This window comes from Juglans microcarpa x Juglans regia, chromosome 4D (assembly GCF_004785595.1).
Source record: "Juglans microcarpa x Juglans regia isolate MS1-56 chromosome 4D, Jm3101_v1.0, whole genome shotgun sequence".
In the NCBI taxonomy this organism is placed as follows: domain Eukaryota; kingdom Viridiplantae; phylum Streptophyta; class Magnoliopsida; order Fagales; family Juglandaceae; genus Juglans; species Juglans microcarpa x Juglans regia.
In genome coordinates this window covers 29,813,946-29,836,797 of record NC_054600.1, presented here as the reverse complement: position 1 = coordinate 29,836,797, position 22,852 = coordinate 29,813,946, and the positions used below count along the sequence as shown (strand labels likewise).

At 33.6% G+C, this 22,852-nt stretch overlaps 2 protein-coding genes across 4 annotated transcripts in view; one reads left to right on the top strand and one right to left on the bottom strand.

The window, feature by feature from the left end:
- Window positions 1-1,997: 1,997 nt before the first annotated feature.
- Window positions 1,998-10,969, bottom strand: LOC121260352 (WD repeat-containing protein PCN-like). The gene is made up of 12 exons (XM_041162189.1): window positions 10,819-10,969; window positions 10,520-10,725; window positions 10,291-10,434; window positions 8,518-8,821; window positions 8,338-8,401; window positions 8,084-8,197; window positions 7,792-7,954; window positions 6,498-6,651; window positions 5,759-6,342; window positions 4,679-4,860; window positions 4,020-4,280; window positions 1,998-2,581 (listed from the first exon to the last, which is right to left on the bottom strand). Exons 2-12 carry the CDS (start codon window positions 10,679-10,681, stop codon window positions 2,266-2,268), a joined length of 2,448 nt encoding a protein of 815 aa, XP_041018123.1. The 5' UTR covers window positions 10,682-10,725; window positions 10,819-10,969; the 3' UTR covers window positions 1,998-2,265.
- A 5,977-nt stretch (window positions 10,970-16,946) lies between these two features.
- The window catches only part of LOC121259730 (calcium-transporting ATPase 3, endoplasmic reticulum-type), a 43,659-nt gene continuing 37,753 nt past the window's right edge, over window positions 16,947-22,852 (top strand). The window contains exons 1-9 of one of the 3 annotated variants that reach the window (XR_005939627.1): window positions 16,947-17,356; window positions 17,695-17,745; window positions 17,925-17,958; window positions 18,376-18,393; window positions 19,479-19,615; window positions 20,036-20,110; window positions 21,601-21,646; window positions 22,142-22,201; window positions 22,286-22,366. Coding sequence is in view for 2 of the 3 variants with exons in the window: in XM_041161452.1 (XP_041017386.1) it covers window positions 17,324-17,356; window positions 17,695-17,745; window positions 17,925-17,958; window positions 18,376-18,393; window positions 19,479-19,615; window positions 20,036-20,110; window positions 21,601-21,646; window positions 22,142-22,201; window positions 22,286-22,366 (535 nt within the window). In the remaining variant the exon portion in view is untranslated. The remainder of the gene's footprint in view (window positions 17,357-17,694; window positions 17,746-17,924; window positions 17,959-18,375; window positions 18,394-19,478; window positions 19,616-20,035; window positions 20,111-21,600; window positions 21,647-22,141; window positions 22,202-22,285; window positions 22,367-22,852) is intronic. The other 2 variants (XM_041161452.1, XM_041161453.1) reach the window with 2 other exon arrangements.

The window sequence follows — 22,852 nt, the reverse complement described above, 5'->3', positions numbered from 1 at the left end:
GGCTTCTTTATAATCCTGTCGTGCTCAACCCGTTCCTTAATACTACTGCAGGAGCAAATCTGTCAAATCACCTGGAATGAATAATAATAATAATAATAACAACACACAAAAAAAAAAAAAGGATATCTTTCGTTGTGGACATAAATAAGCCACGAAATTAACCTTCCAACCATAACTCTTCAATGATTAACCAGAAGGCAAGGAGATACATACACTTCGAAGTCATAATAAGGAGAATGGATATCTGCCAGCTTAACCATGGAAAACCAGCTTAAATAATACATACTCTTTGCTAACGTGGAAAACCAGCTACTCAGGGCTGGACAAAAGCTGGATATGCATTGCACCCACATACGCAGAGAAAGAGAGAGAGAGAGAGAGAGGCAAGCATCATTTTAAACATAGGACGACCCAAGGCCAATAAGTGCCACACTTTTTTCTATTTCTGCTATTGCCAGCCTTGCTTAAAACAACTTAGGCTGGAAGTATTTGGCAAATGCAACCATGTAAAGCCATCCTAGCTACTCGAAAACAGACTATTTTTCTGATGGAAGGAAGCAAAAGCCAAGCATCATTTTCCACCAAAAAGGGACCGAAAGCAGTGCGCCACCCCCCCCCCCGGGATATCTAGCAGTACCTACTAAGAATATGATCCATACATGCAGCAACACACTAGTGCAATTATTGAATTTGTTTTGGCGGTTTCATCAGATTTTGCACCCATATCCTGGAAAACGACTTTCAGGAAAAGAACAAGACCTCCACCACTTGTATCATGTCGATCTTTCTTAATTTGTTGTCCGAAGAAGATATCAGAGTGAATGTTGGGGGATCATAGTACTACATGCAGTTTGCACTCTCCAGATTTACCTTTTACACCACTCAATTGTCTCGTGTCTACGATATAGATTAATATCTTTTACAATTTTTTTTATCTAAATATTTTCAATAATTTAAAGGGAGATAGACACAATCTATGAACTCCTCCACCATATTAAATGTTGTCTGCAGGTAACGTGCACCCCAACATTAAGTACACTAGAGTTCACACAATGTAGTTATATTTCTTTTTTCCAAATTATAAAAAATATTTTTGTGAAAAAATTATCCAATATAACAATTTCTGTTTCGTCATGTCGCATCATAAATTTCCTGCGTTTAGGTAGTTAGAATACATGAAGTGTTAAAAATGTTTGTAAATAATAGTGAAAAAATAATAATAGAATATTAAATAGTAGTAAAAAGTAGGTGAAAAATAATGAATAATAATAAAAGTAAGTAAAAAGTAATAATAAAGTAAAGAATAGTAGTAGAGAATGTTAAAAATACTTTGGTACCCAAACCTGTAATTAATTGCCATATAATATTAGAAGATACTTAGAGAATGAGATGAATTAAAAACTTTGTGTGAATAACAATAAGATAGTTTGAGTTAAGTATTTATAGAGTTTTGAAAATGAGAAAAAAAAATTAAATTAAAATATTATAAATTAAAATATTATTAGAATATAATTTTTAAATATAATTTTAATTTGAAATTTGAAAAAGTTAGATTGTTATTTGTTTTTAGTTTGAAATTTGAAAAAATTGTAATAATTAATTTGAAAGTATTTGTATATTAATGATGTTTGGGAAGAAAATGAGATGAGATATATTACCAAATATCCCTTAAATTTTCACAACCATTTTCATCTCGTCTCATCTCATCTAATCTAATCTAATCTAATCATTACAATTTTATCAAATTTTCACACGAAATAAAATAAACAATTCAACTTTTTCAAATCACAAAATAAAAATAATATTAAAAAAATATATTCCAAAACTTTCAACTTAACTCATCTGCAAAAACAAACTATGCCTGCATGATTAAATCCAGTATACGGTACATTTTAGGAATTAACCATTTGATCTAAACTTTTGTTATCCAGCTTTGAAAAGCAAAGTTTAATTCATTCGTTACCACATGCATTACAAGATTACAACTATCGATCGGAGAATGTAACAATATCTTTTTTCAACGATTGATTGGAGAATGTAACGAAATAAATACAAAAACTTGAGACTGCAATGCTTAAAATCAACGTGCACAACAATCTTGGGAAGGATCTAGTAAATTAAAATGAATAATGGAAGACTAAAAATTACTACTTTCAGGATACAAAAAGATGCTCTAGAGCCGCGGTGACGAGGGAGAACCAAGTGTAGCCACATCAAAAATCCCCCACCCCAAAGGCTGTATAAACGAATCCTTTTGAGAATCATTTATGTCCCAAATATATGTCTGTGAACCGGTGATGTATCGAAAGTCTTAACCACTTCCATCCATGGTTTGTCTATGATCAACAGAGAGTTTTTGGAAAGGTGTCCAATAAATAAAACAGGGTTTCTAAAAGAAAAAAACTCAAAATTTTTTCTACCACCGAGTCTAGTCTCTGTTTGACCATCTCTAAGTATACGTTTCAGTCTCCCTTTTATGGGAGTACTATGTAAATTCCTTAATGCTGTATCCTGACCATTTACCAATTCCTTCTCATCTCGACAATCCACGGGTTTTCCGAAGTCAATCAAGCACATAGCCCTAAAACATGAAAAAATAAAATTACAAATGTCAGATCACTCAAAATTCAATAACATGTCCAACACTATGCTAGTAACAAGCACCAAGTCTTTATCCACCACAAGATTAGGATATCAAGTAACTATGCATCTGCTTTACTCAAAATAAAAGTAATCTAAACGGATATAAGAATGACCAATTCCCAAATGAATCCAAGAATAATTTTCTGCCTTTACCTTCATACCGCCCACCTTCAGCCTTTATCTGCTGGAGATGATTTTCATATATTGGATGGAGAAGAATGGTCGAAGTTTTGACAATTATGAACGGACAATGGATAAGATTATAACTTTATTTCTTTGTACTTTATTCCATCGGTCGATTGTAATAGACTTTTAATGGCATGAACGTACATGATTTCCTTGTATGGCATGAACGTACATGATTTCCTTGTATATTTAGACACTTGTGCATAGGTATTGCTTGTATATTTAGACACTCGTGCATAGGTATTGCTTGTATATTTAGACACTCGTGCATAGGAATTGCTCTTGTATATGTCCCGTGTACTTGGCATTTTAATAAAATTCTTATTTACTAATAAAAAAAATATGACCTAATGAAAATATGAGACTTACCCAAACGACCCCTATATCTTAAACAAAACAAATAGCTTCCATCAGAATTACTAATTTATTATTCTCACTCCCCAGGACACTCTCCAACTGTCAAAACAAAGTGAAAATTGCTAGAATGTCCTTCAATTTCAAGTGTTTAGTATTATGAACAAAAATAAAATCAAGATGTGTACATCCATCTCCACACATGGATCCACTATCAAATTGACAATTATTGGGAAGTTTATCAATCAAACAGATTAGTTGATGGTATTGTGTGTCGGTACAACTTCAAAGTCAATCCAGAATATTTTCAAATGAATCGGTGAACACTACAAATGTGCAGTCAAAACATCACTTCTCAAGAAAGACTTATATACACAGGTTCATTGAATAGCATGTTCGTGGGAACAAGTTTGGGATATTGAACTGTGTGAGGCATCAATGTTTAAAGCTCACAGCAGTTATTTGACTTTAAAGCAGAAAATAAAACCAGAAAAACTAGGTGCAGCTTCTTCTTCTTTTTTTCTTTTTTTTTTTATAGGTAATCAAAGATAAAGACTAGGTGCAGCTTCTTAAGAAAGTAAATCTTAAAAGTTATTTTAGATAAGTCTTTTTAACTGGAAAATGAATGCTAGTTTGCACATTATTTACAGCATATAATTTTGCTATTAGGACATAATTCAAATTTGTACTGACCAATAAATTCAGTGACAACTCTAGTTACTATTTTTTGCCGGGTTGAGTTCTTTTTATCTGCTTCAATCAATTAATCAATTTCCCGTGTTCTGAGCCCCTAACAGAACTACACCACAGCAGTATCTACTAGAGTAGAGAAGCACCTGGCACTGTAAACAATAACAGACGATGAACTTGAAGAGGGCAAGAAAGAAAGCCCAATGACTTCCCCAGGAAACTCTTGGTATCTCTTTGGCAGAACAAATGTGTGTTGCATTGACCATTCTCCCAATTGTCTGGCCTCCACATCAAATGCATAGACCTGATTTGAAGAGGTTGTAATTATAAGCACATTGTTGTTTCTTGGAGGAAAACCGCCAGCTGTAACAGAGCCACCATCCAATCTTGAAATGAACCAGTGCTGCCTGTTCCACAGAACCAAAAAGAGTTTACAACAACGAAAACTCAACGCAAGCAGGCATTTTAGAAGATTATGGCCCTATAGATAAATGATGATATAGCTTGTGCTGCAGCAAAATCAGGCTTTTAAATCTTCTCAGCCTCAAGCCCTTTTTCATGGGATCCTCCACACAAGTATTCAGCCATGACCGTGAACCATAAAGATGGTGATAATTTATTATACCATCAAACAAATCATTACCAGTTACAGAAAAAAAAAAAAACATTCTCAGAAAATTAATTAGTGGATCTCCCTAGGTGTCTGTTCTACTAGGTCATGACTAATGATGTCTGAAGTGCTTGAATAATAAAGAACAGTATCATCATTTTTTAGAACAAATGCTCGACAAATGCTGTTTCAAACCTTAAAGTCTCCAGATTAAATATGTATACATCTCCAAAGCAGTTGACAGCAGCTAGCCACTGCCCATCAGAGCTGGTAAACATTCTTGTGATTGGAGGCTCCCTTGGAGGTAATTGCTCATCATGCAATTCACGGCACGGTGTGAAGGTATGTACTAGTTGTGAGCTGCCCACATCCACGACCTGTAGCACAAGGAAAAGGTCATGAAACAAAAGCGATAAACCAGGAATCTGGAGGCAGAACCTCTCTACAGTATGATCATTATGGCTCTTAGCTTCATCTTTTATTCAAAAAGGAAAATTGTTGGACAATGTTTCCATCCAAAAAGAGTCGACGAAATTCCTCCAACTTGGTAAAGTCTCGTTTGGATAGTGAGATGAAATGAGATGGTTTTAGATGAATTGAATAAAATATTGTTAGAATATTATTTTTTAATATTATTATTGTTTTGGAATTTGAAAAGGTTGAATTATTTATTATATTGTATGGGAATTTGGAAATGTCGTAATGATGAGATAGGATGAGATGAGGTGGTTTTTGTATCCAAACGAGCCCTAAATTACCATGTGTTCCTTGAGCATGTGAGAAACACATGCTTTTTTAATAGGATTAAAGAGCATGTGAGACACACATACCTTTTCAATACGATTAATAGAACTCTACTAATCCTATTAAAAATGCGTGTGAGGAGGAAGACATGGCAACCTAAAGCCCAGCTTGAAGGAACGATTTGTTCAAAAAATTTTGACAAAACGTCCATCAACGTGAGCAAATTTTCATCAAAGCATTAGAAACCAGAACTGAAAAAAATATAGAATCATCATTTTTACAATAAAAATTTTCAAAATTTAAACATCTCATAATGTTAACAAGCATTTGTAAATACATGTATTGGGGAAACAATTCATAGTCCTAGAGACAAATAAAAACTGAAAGAGGACGTCTGCATGAACCATGAAAGATTAGTCTTGCCATATGGCGGGTGCCTTGTTAAATACAAAAAAAATAAAAAGGAAGAGACCTTAAAAAATAAAATAATTAAAAACATAGGGAAAGCAATAAAGCCAAAGGAAAACTTACATATATCCTTCTATCATGCCCGGCTATCATCAAACGAGATGAATCAAAACTAAAAACCATTGAGTGGGCAAATGGCAGTCTCTGAGGAAGTTGCCTTTTACTAACAGTAGTACTTTTCCCAGCTCCAAGCATCTTCAATTCAAATAGGCTGGGTCTCACATGATCGGAATATGCAAAAAGTTCACCCGAATTAGAAATAGAACTGCAAATAATCCTCCGAGATGCCTTAGCCTTAATTCGAGCAAGCAAATCTGTCATCGCAAGGCCGCCAGAAGGACCACAAGCCATGTCAGGAAAGGCAACACTTTCTGTGCGTACGCACAGGATGTCTAACCAATGGGAAGCCTGGACTAGAAGTAATGGTGTTTTATTATGCACCAACTGAATCGGTACTCTCTGGGGTGCAGGGCAGATATCATGAGGAGCAAACTTGGTGAACTCCTTCGCAGAGTAAGCAAAAAGTTTTGTGTCGTCACCTGCTGAGATAAGCATTGGAACTCCCATGTGGGCCCACTTATGGTAACTAAATTCAATGGGCTTCTCCTTACGTCGAATTCTTTTTACCTTTTCATCCGGCAACAGTTCTGCCAATTAGAATACAGTAATTTAAGAACTTGGAAATAACCAAAACTGTGTCCACTATAGGTTTTACATATATGCATATATTTATGCATATAGGATGTTTGTGTATGACACTTATTTAATAAGAAGAAGATGTATGATGATGTCATTGACAGACCTTCCCTGCTGATTGGAACAGCCAGTGCCAAAGCCCTGACATCATGTGTATGAGCTCTTACATAACCAACATAGGTCCATTTCTTCATTGCTGTCGAAGATGCTTTGTCATCACTAGGTCCCACTGTCTCGCTAAAGAGATTATACAGAATAATCTACAAATAAAAAACATTACTCAGTTGAATAACCAAGTATATCAAGGCTAAAAAGACAAACAGGCGAGAGAGGCGAGGGCAAAAAAGGCTACATAAAGATAAAACTAATTAATAAAAAAAATTTCAAGGATTTTAAGCTAATGAAACTGTTTCAGAAACCATAAGATCCTTGGTGCAGAATCTCTCATCTTGAAAAATAACCCACAGCTGTGTCATACCTTTGTATCTTGATTAGGGAAAATAATAAATTGTCCCGCCAAAGAAAACAACATACAGAAAGAAGCAAGCAGGGCTAGTATATGAAGATATTATCCAAGTTCTGGGCTATTATATATCCTATAGAGCTACGAAGAAGTGTTGGATCAAGAACATCACCTAGCTTAGAAAGATCTCAAAACATTCAACCTTCCACTGTAACCTATCTTCACTACAGAGTTTAGGCTGACCCGAAACTGAGCCCCTCAGAACATGTATGACTGCCTTTTCATTTACATAACCTTCCAAGCAAAAGACTATTGTTCTCAATTTTTAAATCTACTGGACTAGAAACCCCTATGGTTTTGGCCAACCAGGTTTAGCTGAGGTTGAGCCTCTCAAGTCTCTAACCAACAAAGAAATCTAAGCCAATCTCAAGAATCCAAGCCAAATGGAAATAATCCGGCATAAAAAAGCAACATTCAAAAGCTCTCAACTGTTTCATAAGATTTCTTCAACACGTCACCTCATCCAGCTGTCTCTAAACATCTTCCATGTTTCCATAACCACCAACAATCATAGAACTCACTTGGAATATTCAGCACATCATCACTGTCAAACAAACCCGAGAACTGGCCTTCCTGGTCATGCAAATCAGTCTCTACAATGCTTCGGTTTTCATTTGCTTTGCAGTGAACTGAACAAAAGGAATTGGCCCTAGTTTTGAAATATTGAAAATAATGTGAAAATATCCAGAAATTTTCATAGGGAAAGTATCATGCAATAATAAAATGCTGAATGCGGTTTTACTTTTCTTAAATAGCTTCAAGTAGAAGATGATGATTCGAAAAGTAGAAACAATGCCACGTCTTAAGTTGAATGTGACCGAGTAACCAAACTTGATAATATATAACTTTCAACTCCAAACAGACCAACATCCTGTACCTGACCATCAGAACCAGCAGAGAACACCCTGTTATGGCTGGGAGCTGCTGCCAGAGCATTCACATCACCTTTGTGGAGAGAATATGCCTGCAAAAGAGTCCCATGCTGACTGTCCCAAAACTGAACACTACCAGTACTGTCTGCACTAACAAGGGACCCACACCTAAAATGAACAATCACTCGATATCAGAAATGTAATGCTAATGCTCTTATAACAAACAAAACGAAACAGACCCCTATAAGCCACATATAAACAAAAACAATTACCATAAAAAGATATATCTACTTTTACCTCAAAGCGAGTAATGACCATACACAAAGTTCAGGGCTACCACCTGAACCTCCAAGTCCAACTGTAATCCTGTACATCTCATTACCAACATTAGCATCCCAGCATCTTATAAACCTGCAAAATAAAGAAAAGATGTTTTCAATCACGCCATCTATGAGGACAGATATATTCGAGTTCAGCAAAAATGAAAGTGTGATACATGGAGCATGGGCCACAAATCTAGCAATCAAGCATGCTTGATATCACATACATACCCATCACTGCTCCCTGAATATATCATATTTGCATCAGGACTCCACGTCACGCTTAAAACACGTCCTGAAGATAACAATACCACAAAAAATCTCTACGATTAGGATTGGGAAAATGTAAAAAATAAAGAAAAATGAATCAATGAGATGTCAAGTATATATGGTGAGGAAAAGATATCTCACCACTGACCCTAGGCAATGATTTGGTGTAAATTAACTCATCTGAGTCAGAAATACTGTATATCCGCATACAACCATCGTCACAAGCCATTGCTACACGTGGAAACTTGGTAACAGATTGCTCATGAAGCTCAACTGAGTCAGATTCATCTTCACTTTCACTCATTTCATGATCATCCATGCTTAACTTGTCACTTAAATACCCATTTCCAATATGCTCAGACTTGGGATTTGTATCAAGTACATGGTTATTAGATGGCGCTAAAGCTATTTGCCAGATTGAGACTCCAATTGAATTTAATACTGTCTGCAAATATGTGAGTCTATAAACATTATCTAATAATTCATGAGAATAATATGCAGTTTAAGCACATTAAATGAGTAACAAATTGCTAATGGAACAGGTTTATTCTACTAAAATTCTGTTCTTAATAAATTACAGTTTGCAGAAGATTCTTGAAGAAAAAAAACCAGAATTGCATATGCCAGGAAGTCTTGCAATTTGCTAATTCATTGCAACATTACTATCAGTGGACCCCCCATGGCATTGCCTATGATGACTGCTGTCTAAGTTATATGACTTCAATCTATTTATTTTTTTATTGGCACCGGGTGTCCGGAAACAGCATCCCAACTAATCCCGGAAGTGCACATGCCCTCAACAAGGAGTTTTCCGCAAGTGCACTTTGGGTAAGTCATGGAAAAATCCACTAGTCCAATGGCCCTTATGAATTGTAATTGTTTGCACACAGAGGATTCGAACCTTAAACCTAGAGGGAGCATACCATCAAGACCAAGGTCTTTACCACTGAACCAACCCCTAGGGGTTCTATATGACTGACTGCAATTACTAACTACTATACAAACGCTACAAAGCATCTCGCTTATTTTCAGGACTACTGTTATATTCGTTGATGTTTCTTCTTAAGGTATAAATTAGAGTTATAAATACCGTGTTGTACTAGTCGATATGGCTGGTATTTAGCGTGTCGGGATAGTGACCGGTACAAGAAAGGTATGTGTTTCGTAACAGGCGGTCGTACCAATACATTTTGGTCAATACCAGCCGATTTTCAATGTACCGGTCGAAATTAGTGGATTTTTGTGTTTTCAGTGTATTTTCATAATTTTCACTCTAATTTTCACATTTAAATACTATTTTCTTAACTTTTTTTAATTTCCTTTTCTCGAGGACTGAAAATCAAATCCCTACTCACCTTTTCGTGATGAAGATGGGTGATTATTTTTTTTAATAATTAGATTGAGAACTTAGAAGTATTATTGAGTTTTATAAATATGTATTTTAACTTTTTAAGATTTGCATTCATGTTATTTTAAAATATAATTTATAAATATATAATTAATTTATCTATGAGTAATGCTAGATACAATCGTAGAGTGCGCATATGCCGTACAGTCACTTTAAAAGAGAGAGGAATCTACTATTAAAAAATAAATTTTTTTTCATTTGAGTCGCATATATACTCACTTTTTTCAAAATGATTACGCGGCACTTAAGTACTTACGACTGTAACTATCATTTCTATTTATCTATATATAAATTATTCTGAAACAGTACAAATATTTTGTTCCAATGCCTTACTCGAAACAGTCAAAGTATTCAAAACTTTGGTATAAATGCCATAAATCCTAAAAAGGGATGTCAGCTTCGCAATATATTTAAATATTTATACATACAAGAGGCGAAAAATGTTCGGTGATTTTCGGTTCAAAAACATTAACATAAGAATGAGTGTTAAGGAATAACAAATATACCTTCTGCTTCAAGTAAAAAAGATCCCACGCCGAAACCGACCCATCGATACTAGACGAAAATAACCGACCACAAGGCAAACCTTTTGAACCAGCTTGACACCACACGAGTGACGAAACCCTCGAATTGGGGTCCCCATGGATCGTCTGCGCATATAACGTATAAATAAGTTTTTTCTTTTTTTTTTGGCGAATATGATATTAACCGAAGGGGGCAGAGAGTTCTGGGTACCAGCTGACAGTGCCAGCCGACGGAGCCTGGACAGACGAGCCAAATCTCGAGAGAGCCGTCTTCTCGAGCCGCGGCGACCTGGGAGTCGTCGGCGCTGGTGGCTAGTGCAACTACAGGAGATGGCTTCCAGTCGATTGAGCTGTTCTTATAAGCCTCGAGCATTTCTGTGGCCAGACAAAGAGCTCCCAAAACAAATCAGGGTGTTATATGTATGGCGGTCTATGACTGCGATTGACTGGGAGAAGTGAGGGACGAGAGAGGAGATATAGAGTGAGCATCACAGACTCAGAGACGCGGTGGGAACTAGGAACTGGGAAGCGAAGGCGGACGCATAGAAGCTGTTAGGTTTTTGAGGGTTTAACTTCAAAGTTCAAACGCGGCGCACGTTCGTGTGTATGATGACCCGGATGCTTCCGGGCCGGTTTCGACTGGTCTTTACAATTATGGAGTCGGCCCACTCGGGTATTATGTCGTACTGTTTTTTTCAGAAAAATATTAAATATATTTAAGAAAAATTTATAAGAAATTTACTTTTCTATATTAGTTATTATTATGTTAAGAATTAAAAATTATAAATTTATAAAAAAAGCTAACAAAATAAATTTTATAAATAAAATATAAATACATATAATACTACTTATATTTTTAATAACAAACAAATATATTTTTTCTTCGTATGAAGAGAAAGCAAGCTAAACCCATTTGTTGTATACCAATAAAAAAAAAAAAAATCCTCTGTAACTTTTTTTCCACAACTTATTAACGTCAGTTTCTACAACCAAAAACATAAAAAACCAAAATCACTTCGAATAACTTATTCAAAAATGTCAAATTCTTTCTTTACAAATTTATTTTCATAAATTCCCATCGCTTATACAATTACAGTTAAAAAATAATTTTTTTTAAGGAAAAGTCTATTATACCGTCCAAATCTTATTGTTAAATTTGACTACTCAGAGTTTTTTTTTTTTTTTTACCGAATGATGAAGAAAATAATTTTAAATATATTAATATATTTTTTTATTTTTTAAAAATATTTAAATATATTAAAAATTATAAATAAAAAATAAAAAAACTAATTTTATAACTAGCGCTAACCGCTCTTTTACTTAAGTCAAAATAAACCTCAAACGAAAGTGAGGAAAAGTTTTCGGTTTGACTTTTTGTACTTATAATATTTCAATATATATGTGAATAGTAGAATAAATATTTTATTTAAAATGGTTTATTAAATTTTGAAAAATGATAGTTAAAAAATTAAATAAAAATATTATAAAATTATAAAATTGTTTGAATATAATTTTGAATATTATTTTTATTTTAAAATTTGAAAAATTAGTATTGTTTCAATGTTTTTTGTGTTTTGTTTTGAGAGTTTATAAAGTTTATAATGATTAGATGAAAATTTTAAAATTTAAAATTGAAAAGTGTTCATGTGTTTTAGTAATATTTGAGAACAAAATATTTAAGAATATTTGATAATATTTAAGAACGGTTGTGTTTCCAAACAGACCCTATAATCTGTTTAATTACTCAAGTACTAATTATTAAATAGAGTAGTGCTACATGTACTTATATTTTTACTTACAATTTTACTCAAAATATTTATTTTGTTATTTTTCTTTTGAATTTCAAATTTCATGATTTTTAACATATCAATAATTGACATGTAAATAAATAAATTTTTTGTAAATTTTTCTTAAGTACACTTAATATTTTTCTATTGAATAATTGTCAATCCATCTCTTCGTCTATGAATGTGTGAAAATTTTCATTAAAATTTTATCGTATATTCAAAATTGACTAAAAATTCGAGAATTGTGTTCAAATCTCAAGTTTTCACAAATTTCATTCATAATGAAATTCAATAACAAAGTTAATACAATTATAGATTAGCATCTAGTAAGACTATAGATTGAATAAAATATGGATACTAATGACATTACTGAATAATGTCATAAACAAAATGAGCATGTATTGCAAGTAAGCGAGCTTCTTCATTTTCTTGTCTACCAACATGAAGCACGTCATGTCATACTCTTCAAATCGACGAATAAGATGTTGAATCTATGCAATCACATTCTCTTGTTTTGAAAATTTAAAAATTAGGTTTTTTAGAACCAATAACTTCAATAATAAACAATGAATTTTCTTTCAAAATCTAACTTGAAAACTTAAATTCAAGATCATCTTAAGACCTCTCAAAGTATCTAAAACCTCTATGTCATCCACTTTAAATAACCGGCATTCCTTCGAACTAAAAGCTAATAAAACATCACCTCTATTGTATTTTTTTTTTATAGCAACATTTATTGTCTTTTAAAATAACTCCAATGATAACAAAACGAAAAAATCAAAACAAAGTTCAAATTTAGGGCCAATTTAGAAAAAGTTTTCATCTCAAAATTCTCATATCATTTTATCACATTTCGTTCCTAAACATCATTTAAACACAAATAATTTTAAAATAATCATTACAACTTTTTCAAACTAATCATTCTAAACCTTCAAACAAAAAATAAAAAACAAATCAATTTTTTCAAATTCTCAAATAAAAATTATATTATAATAATATTTTAATTTTATAATATTTTTTATTCAACTTTTTATTTTTCATTTTCCAAAACTCCATAAAATATAACTTAAATTGTTTTACTATTATTCACAAACTATTTTATTACTATTCATAAAATTATCATCTCTTCTTACTCCCTAAATTCTTTAACGTACTCACCACTAAAATGATTAAGGAGATAAAGACAATAGACGCTCGTTTGTTTTTATAGTTCATCTAAACTCATCTCATATCGTCTCATCTAATCATTACAATTTTTCTAAATTTTTATATAAAATATAATAAATAATTAAACTTTTTCAAATACCAATTCAACTTTTTCAAAATTTTTAAAAAAATAATATTCTAAAAATATTTTATTAAATTTTCAACTTTTATCATAACTCATCTCAACTCATCTCAAAAAATAAACGAAGAAGATGGTCCTAAAAGTGGCTATGATGTCAAATTTGAGACGGTAGTAATGGCGATAATACCAGATAAAACAAAGGCATCGTTAAGGCCTCGTTTGTTTTCAGATATGAGATGAGATGATATGAGTCGAGATTAAAGTTAAAAAGTTGAATAAAATATTATTATAAATATTTTTTAATATTATTTTTATTTTAGGATTTAAAAATATTGAATTATTTATTTTATTTTGTGTAGTGTTTGAAAAAATTGTAATAATAAGATTAGAGGTTTTTAAAGTTTTTAAAATTTTGAGTTTTAATTAATCATTAATTAATGACAACATTGATTGCAATCAACGATTTTGTTTTCTTATAGGTTGCGCGTTTTACGCGTCATAGATATCAAAGATGAGTTGATCAGAACACTAGTAGTAAGTTTAATAAAGTTAAATTTTAGCTAAATAATAGTTAAAGTGTAACAACAGGCTCAACAAATGAATAATAATTTTAATTTTAGATTATATTACTAGTCAAATTTGTTGAACCAAAGGGTCTAGCTAAATATTATTTTTAGACTAAAATATTATATTTTCTCTACTTGCTTCTTTCCCGTATAAGTAGAAATGTATTATTTTTTACTGCTTGCTCATTTCCCTTATGCTACCGTTATGACTTTTTGAATATGAATTTTTAAATAATTTCTCTATATTATATATATATATATATATATATTAAAATCTTAACTACGATTATCAATTTTGCATCACTTGCTAGCTCAACGAATATAATAGAATATATGTCAAAGGTAAAATTCTTATTAGTTTTTCAAATAACAAAAATTATAAGTAAAATAAATAAATAATATCCACTAGAAATAAAATAAAAAATTTACAATAAGAAATTACAATTATAATTAAAATAAATAAACAGTTCAAGATCAATATTTTAATGGAATATTAAAAGATTTGTTGACCATGTTATTTGATATTATTGAAAAGTGGCTAGTTAAATTTATAAAAATGAATTTCTTAGTCAAATTTTACCCAAAATATGTTGAACCCACTACCAATGCTCTTACTATCCGCACAGTACCAATGATCATATGACATTGATGATAGGGGGTGTAATAAGTTTGGTCCAGGGATAGGTTATACGAAAACTACATAATTAATTTATATGACTACTATATAAAATACCATATATAACAAATATTTAAATATATATATATATATATATATATATATATATATATATATATACACTTCGCTCAGTTTGGTCCAAAAAAACCACGCATCTGGACCTAGTTGGAAATCAAAACTTTAAGGCCCATTTGGTTATTAAACTCATACGAGTTTAATTTAATTCAGTCTAATTTTAAATTAACTCTAATATCTAAACGCTTAACTCTTAAATTACTAAATTCATATAAATTAAAAACCTCTTTATACATGAGACCCGCAATATTTTTCAATTCAACACTTTTTTACACATGTGACCCATAATATTTTTCAACTATCCATAATACATTTAAGCTGCGTTTGGTTACAAGACTCAGTTGAGATTAGTCTAATTTTAAACAGAGTCTAACATCAAAACATCAAATTCTCAAATTACTCAACGCATATAAACTCAAAACCTCCTTACATGTGAGATCTACAACCTTTTACAACTTCCCATAAAAAATACTAAACTCATTTTAACATCCAAACACACTTTAAACTCAGTTTAGATAGGTCCGGTTCATATATACCTTTGCCTGCGTTTGAATGTTAAGCTGAGTTGAGCCGACTTGAATTTTTTATGAATAATAGTGAGTTGAGATGGTAGAATGAGTTTTGTGAAGTCCATCTAAGATGAGTTTAAATATGTTTGAATGTTAATATGAGTTTAAGGCTGCGTTTGGATGTTGAGCTAAACTCTGTTCTTTATAAATAGTAGTGAGTTGAGTAGTAAATGGAGTTGTGTGAGGCTCATCTACATTGAGTTTAAAGTGTGTTTAGATGTTAAGATAATTTTAGTAAATTTTATGGGAAGTTAAAAAGGTTGTGGGTCCCACGTATAAATATTTGTTAAGTTAAAAAATGTTACGGGTCTTACGTGTAAAGAGATTTTGAGTTGAGATGAGTTTAATAATTTGAGAGTTGGGTGTTTGGATGTTAGACTCAATTTAAAATTAGACTGAGCTCAGCTGAGTTTTGCAACCAAACGCATCCTTTAATGTTTGTTTGAGACCTTTATTGGGCCCCCAACATGAGTGGGTAACTGCTCCTCTTACTAAAAGAATTATTTTTGGCCCTATTCGAACCTTTTCTTTATGTATGAATTTTTCCCTAACTATCCTCCTAGATCAAGCTTTCTGGAGTTGATCCAATTAGGTCTCGTTTATTTTTACAATTTTTTTAAATTCATTTCATTTTATTTAATCTAATCATTACAACGTTCCAAAATTCATACACTAAATAAAATAAATAATTTAACTTTTTCAAATCTCAAAATAAAAATAATATTAACAAATAATATTCTAACAATATTTTATTCAACTTTTAATTTTAATCTCAACTCATCTTATCTCATCTAAGAAAATAAACGAGTTATTAATCTTATACTTTAATTTACTATAATAGTAGTAATAACCATAATGGTCTACAACCACAATGGTTGAACATACACTTCTCATTTGATTTGTGGCACGCTCTGAGGTGTGAGTCGAAGAATATTATTTCTTCAATTGAGTAAATATACTCATATTAATATTGAGTCTTTGTACATTTTTGTATTTGAATTGTATGGATAAATAACAAGAAAGTAATTTATTATTATTATTGTCTAGTTCAAATATTTTTCTTTGTAGACACAGAGTTATGGAATGGTACTGCTATTCTAGACCATCTAAAACTTACCGCTTAGATATTTTTTTGATATGACACGATTAAGTAGTGCCACACAATTTATTAAAAATACAAAAAAAAAAAAATACATTCAAATTAAAAGAGTGTTCGAAAATATAAAAAAAGAAAAACTGAAACTCTAGATTATCTCTATCTTTTTTGTATTTGTATTTGTATTTTTCTTCATAAACCATATGACATCACATAATCGTGCTTTGTCAAGATAGTTATCTGAGCGATAAATCTCAAACGATCAAGTATCATTATTAAGAAAAAAATTACTACATATACAAAAAATTACATAAAAATAAATTTACAAATTGACATAATTTTATAAGATCCATTAAATATACTTTACAAATAATTTTATAATTTGATGTATTATATTAAATTATATCAATCTTCAATTTATAGCTGGAACATGTTTCAATTAAGAAAGAGGACATATGAATTTAGTCGAACAAGAATGAAATCTCAAAGTTGGAACTACCTTAAATTCTGGTGTTTATTTTTCTCCAAAAAAGCCCAGCCCGGCCCAAGGTTCGCAGTAAGCTTCATTCCCACGCTTCTACTGGCGCAAAAGCAAAAGGGCTTCACGTGTAAAGACGCGCCGTAAAAACCATAGTGCCCGCACGTGCAACGGAAGCCCTAGCCGGTTGCTAAGTAACGTCCCAGCTCACACCCAACCAAAGGCGAAACGCTCCCTTGATCTTCCGGACAATCTCTCCAAGAAAGATCCGTGGAGCGGTGGACCCAAAGAAACACACCAAAACTACCTTCTCAGTACGTGCAGACCAACTAATACAATATCCACTATCCAGAAGAAAACATCAATTCATCGCAAAGGAAGCCAGCCACGTACGAGGTAGAGGTTTTTCTCGCTCTGGAATCTGCCCCCCTCCCCCCCTCTCCCTCCCCGGGAAGCTTCTCTTTCCGATCCAAACGTTCAATGGAGGACGCCTACGCCAGATCTGCCACTGAGGTAACCCACATCCCCCCCTCCACGTTCTTTTCACTTCGAAAATATTAGCGGATAAGAAAATTTGACAATGCGAAAGATATTTGGAGATTGCCTCGGCAATTGAACGGAGTGCAAGGACTCAACTCCTTGCTCACTCTTTCTTTCTTCCGCACGATTACCATTGGATTCGGATTTGTATTTATATTTCGTTCTCCTCACCGGTTTCCGACGGTTTGAACGCGAATCCGGTCTTCTTGATGCGGCAACATGCTAGTGACATTGGCCTCTAGACTCTTACTATTCCAGTAGTTTTCGGGGAATTCTGACACTTCTGTTTTGTCGGTCTTTTTGTGCGTCAGGTCTTGGATTTATTCAGGGTGGACCCGGCCCAAGGTCTTAGCGAAGATCAGGTGTGCAGAAATATGATTCCTGACCAGACTTAATGTTGTCTTTTGTACAAGCTGAAATTTTAGTTTAGTGATCGAAGTTTAATCTTCCGTGGTTAATTTTAGATTTGGTCCGTATTTGTGGTTGAATTTAAGGTTTGGATTTATTTTCTTCAATATAAGGTTTTTTTTTTTCCTGGTAGGTTGCGCAACATGCTAGACTTTATGGCAAAAATGGTACGTCTTCCGTTCCCAACGCTCATCTCCTGACACTTTCAGATCCAACACGGCAACATGCTCCGATCACAATCATTTGGTTTATGTGCTCTATTTGTGTGGCATGTCATGTAATAAGAATTGGATTAATGTTCCATGTATCAGGAACCATGTAAAATATTTTTAATGTCGGTGGTTCTCAAGTTTTACTAAAACAAAACGTGCTCAACAATTTTATTGATCACCAGCAACCTGAACCAGGGCACTGGTCAGCTGATTGTAGGAGTTTATGTCCCCATGTGTCCTAATTTAATTTGCAGTTGCGTTATAAGCCATGCCAAGTGTGAAATCTCTATTTGTTACTTTTTTTTCCTAATGCCTTTTTTTTTTCCTCTTTCCTCTCTCTCTGTGGTTGCATAATTCAATCATGGTCTACAGTGCTGCCTGAAGAGAGAAGTAAGTGCACTATGCTTGTCCTTCTTCCACCGCCCCCTCTCCATTTAAATATACTTAAAGTTAAGCTATGCATTGTTTCTGTATTGTTTCTACTATTTCCCTCCTCAGGATTTATGTGATTTTTCTGTTTACATTATAGCTGTAGCTGATATGAAACAATATAGAATATACGATCCTACTTCCCCAGATCTTATCGCTCCCCTATATTTTCTTCTTGCTCACAACTCATTATCAATTTGTATGCTTTAAAAAACAAGTGAAACACTGGAAACTCAAAATCTTGTAAATAGGTTAAGGGAAGAACGAGAAAGTGAGATTTTTGTAATTCACACGATTCCCTCAATGGCTATAGACTACCGGCTGGGAGATACTCAAACCTACAAATCGTTGAAATATTCTTCCATGTGTATGAGAACTTGATGTTGATTATTCTCAAAATAGATGGGCGCTTTCCTTTTTCCATTATCCAAAGTATATGAGAGGTTTATAGCAATGTTTTGAATACCGTACCGGAGGTCGTACCGGTCAAGGCACTGGAACGAAATATTTCGGTACCGGTACCATTTCGTATATCGTTTCGGGATAGTCGATATATGAATAAATTATATATATATAAATATATATATAAATTATATTCCAAAATAATAGATATATGAATAAATTATATATAAATACATATATATATAAATTATAAATAATTTAGTCTGAATTGGGGGTCAAAAAATAAGCTTGTAGTTTGAAAAAATGAAAAAATAAAATAAAATTGAAGGCCGAAATATAGGCCGGTACAGGCCTCAATTCGGCCGGTACATTCCGAAATTGAGGCCGGTACCGGCCGGTATTTGAGCTGGTATGAAACGTATATGGTACCTGTACCGGCCCAGTGGCCGGTATGGAAAATATCGGCCGTACCGGCCGGTACGGTACGAAATTGAAAACAGTGGTTTATAGAATGGAAGTGTAGTCATTTAAGTACCATGCTATCCTTAGAGTCAAACCTTCTTCTCTTGGCCCACCTAGGGTACTTCAGTTATCTAGAGATGAAAATTCTTACTAGCTAAATCTTATATATTTTGCACATGCAGGGGCGCCCTTCTGGAAGTTGGTTTTTAAACAGTTTGACGACTTGCTTGTTAAGATACTGATTGCTGCAGCACTTGTTTCATTCATTTTGGCTCTGATTAATGGAGAGACGGGCCTAACGGCGTTTTTGGAGCCTTCCGTAAGATACATTATGATTTGAATTTGGTTAGCTGATTCCTTGTTAGGATTTTCTGAAATATGATCGAGTAGTGCTTTGATGCATGTTCTATTTCTTTGGTTCCAACCTTCATGTTGGTTATATATTTTTATACATGAAGTCGATTAGTTTGAACTCTTGAATGTTTGCAATAGCTTAAAGATTTGACATGTTCCCTGATCTGACAAGAGTCTTTGTCAAGACTCTTATTTGAAGTTGATTATGCATGACATACACAACAATTTTATTGACATTTAAGATGAGAAAGATGGGAATTTGTCTGTTCTTTGACTCTATCACGTGGTATGAATATGATGTGTGTATTCAGCTAGACATTTTTGCATCTGAAGTTAGATGGTCTGCGGTCTTAATTTTTTTCTGTTTATATTGCTACTTGTGCAGGTTATCCTGATGATATTGGCTGCAAATGCGGCAGTAGGAGTAATAACAGAAACAAATGCTGAAAAGGCCCTTGAGGTAAGTCATGCAGTACTACATTTACTACACTGCATTATTACTTGGAAACATCTGGAGAAGACTTCCTAGTCCATAGGATACTTCTATCAAGCAACAGCTGAAGCTTCCTTTGATAAGTTCACTGTCAATACTGGTTCAAGTTATATACTGTTGTTCTCCATGTGTCAATCAAGACTTGTATAAGTCGTCTGAGCTATCATAACATTAAGAGACCTTACAATCCACTGACTCTCTCTCTCTCTCTCACACACACACACACACACACACACACACACACAACTGTTCTTTTAAATTTTTGGAACAAAAACATTGAATTTATTATATTCAGAGTGACCAAATTGTATTGTAAATAGACAAAGGTGATGATTTGAGTATAAGTTTCTAAGCCTTCTCAGGATAACTTTGCTTCTTATCTCGATACCCCTATATGATGGTTCTTAGCAAGCTGAACTTTGTGAATTCTACCAATGGAATCTTTATATCAGGAAGTACTTGATTCTTGGACTAGGTAAATCTAAGCCCATAAACAATCTTGGGTGTTTACAAGTTTTCGTTGAGTTTCTGAACGTGAGGCTGGAGGGTAGATGGACAATGAGGTTTTGTGGGTTAGATTTCTCAGAGCTGCACAAGATTGGGAAATTGATTGTTTTTCAGCGTTATTTGACCTTGTGTACTCCACTACTTTGTCGGAGAGAGGTGAAGACAAGATTTTCTGGTGTCCCCTCTAAGAAAGGGATATTCATAGTCTGGTCTTTCTACCAAGCCATGACCACACACAACACAAATCCATTCCTATGGAAGAGCATTTGGAAGACAAAGGCACCTCTAAAGGCAGCGTTTTTTGTATGGACAGCTTCTTTGGGGAAGATCCTCACTCTAGACAATTTGAGGAAATGTTGAATCATAGTCATGGATTGGTTTTATATGTGCAAGAAGAGCGGAGAGTCCGTTGACCATCTACTACTTCATTGTGAGATTGCCATGACTTTGTGGAATGAAGTCTTTGCTCGGTTGGGACTAGCTTGGGTGATGCTGAGAAGGGTAAGTGACCTCCTAGCTTCTTGGAGAGGCATTCGGTCAACTCTCAAATTGCATCAAGATGGAAGTTGGTCCCAACCTGCCTATGGTGGTGTATTTGGAGGGAGAGGAATGCAAGAAGTTTTGAAGATCAAGAGCGGTCAATGGATGAGCTTAGAAACTTATTTTTCAATACTTTACTTCATTGGTCAATTGTAATTGATTTTCACGGCGTGACCTTCCATGAATTCTTTGTATCACTAAACTAGCACGTTTAGGAGTTGCTCTTTTATATGTCCAGTATACTTGGGCTCTTGTTTACTCTTTCGATCAATATAAATTTGTTTACCGATAAAAAAAAAAATTATGTAATTCTGTCTTTGTTTAGTGTTTTCCTCAATCCTCACTAATCTAAAATTTGTACCTGCAGCTTAAGCTCATTTTGACACCCCTAGTTATTTCTTTTGTTGTAGGAGCTACGTGCCTACCAAGCTGATATTGCAACGGTACTTCGAAATGGTAAATTAAACAGCTGAAGAAACAACTGTATGAATATATATCTGGTTATGATTTGATAATATGATTTACTGGATGGATCTGATATATTGTATATTACTGTTTCCTGACATTTTTCTATTCGGAGCATAAATATAAGCTTCATAATACAAAATCACATGGTGTATGCCATTTTCGTGTGATTCATGTCATTGGAAACTTTACATTATGATTAAATGTTTGCCATATTGATTGGGATTTTGGGATTTTTGGCAATTAATGTGTTCTGATGTTTGCTTTGGCTTAAACTGGGAAGACTTTTTGTTGGTCTTACATTGTTATAGAGGCATTCAGATATTGTTTCCTAATTTGACTTGAAACTTTATAGCATGTGCTTGTTTATCATCCATGGCAGCAGTCTTTCACACTTCTTTGTGGAATTGCTTGAAGCCTGCCAGTTTGTCTTTTAATATATCATTTCTTTTCACTGGATCTTCATGTAAAAACTCTCTGTTGTAGGTTGCTTCTCCATACTTCCAGCAACAGAGCTTGTTCCAGGGGATATTGTAGAAGTTAGTGGTACGCAAGTAGTTTTATATCAGCACATAAATTATCAAAAAATTAAAGGACTTATCCCTTTTCTGTGGTCTGTAAACTGAATAGTGGGATGCAAAGTTCCAGCTGATATGAGGATGATTGAGATGCTAAGCAATCAATTGCGCGTTGATCAGGCAATTCTGACAGGTATTTCTGTTTACTATTTCAAATTTTGTGAATTAATAAGGTTACTTTGTTGACTGGAAATTGAAGCTTATTGACTGCCCCCCACCCCTCCCCATGGGATGATTTACTCAAAAAAGAAAAAAAATGTTGCAGTTGCTTACATTGTCAACCTGGTCCATGGAGTATCCTGTTTTCTAATTATGCTTTGACACCTTTTGGGGACTTTGCTATCAGATTTGTGGAATGAGGTTTGTTGATAGATTGTTTGTAATATGAGAAGCTTCCCCCGGGATTAGTTGTGACTTTGTTCTTGGACACCCGGTGCTAATAAAAAAAAAAAGTAATATGAGAAGCTTTATTAGGGATTCAAGAAAATTTAGGTCTTGCTACCAACTTTTTACAATATATATTATGTTTAATTTAATTTTGTTAAACCCCACGGGGTTGGCTCAAGTGGTGAAGGCCTTGGTCTTGGGGTATCACTCCTTTCAAGGTCTAAGGTTTAAC

What these genes read in the sequence shown, in the direction of transcription:
- LOC121260352 (XM_041162189.1), bottom strand. Translation starts at nt 10,681, where the DNA reads ATGCTCGAGGCTTATAAGAACAGCTCAATCGACTGGAAGCCATCTCCT. An exon ending in TCGGCTGGCACTGTCAGCTG is followed by an intron (nt 10,435 to 10,519) that starts GTACCCAGAACT and finishes TTATATGCGCAG; the next exon opens with ACGATCCATGGGGACCCCAA. An exon ending in TTTAATCTGGAGACTTTAAG is followed by an intron (nt 4,281 to 4,678) that starts GTTTGAAACAGC and finishes TCTGTGGAACAG; the next exon opens with GCAGCACTGGTTCATTTCAA.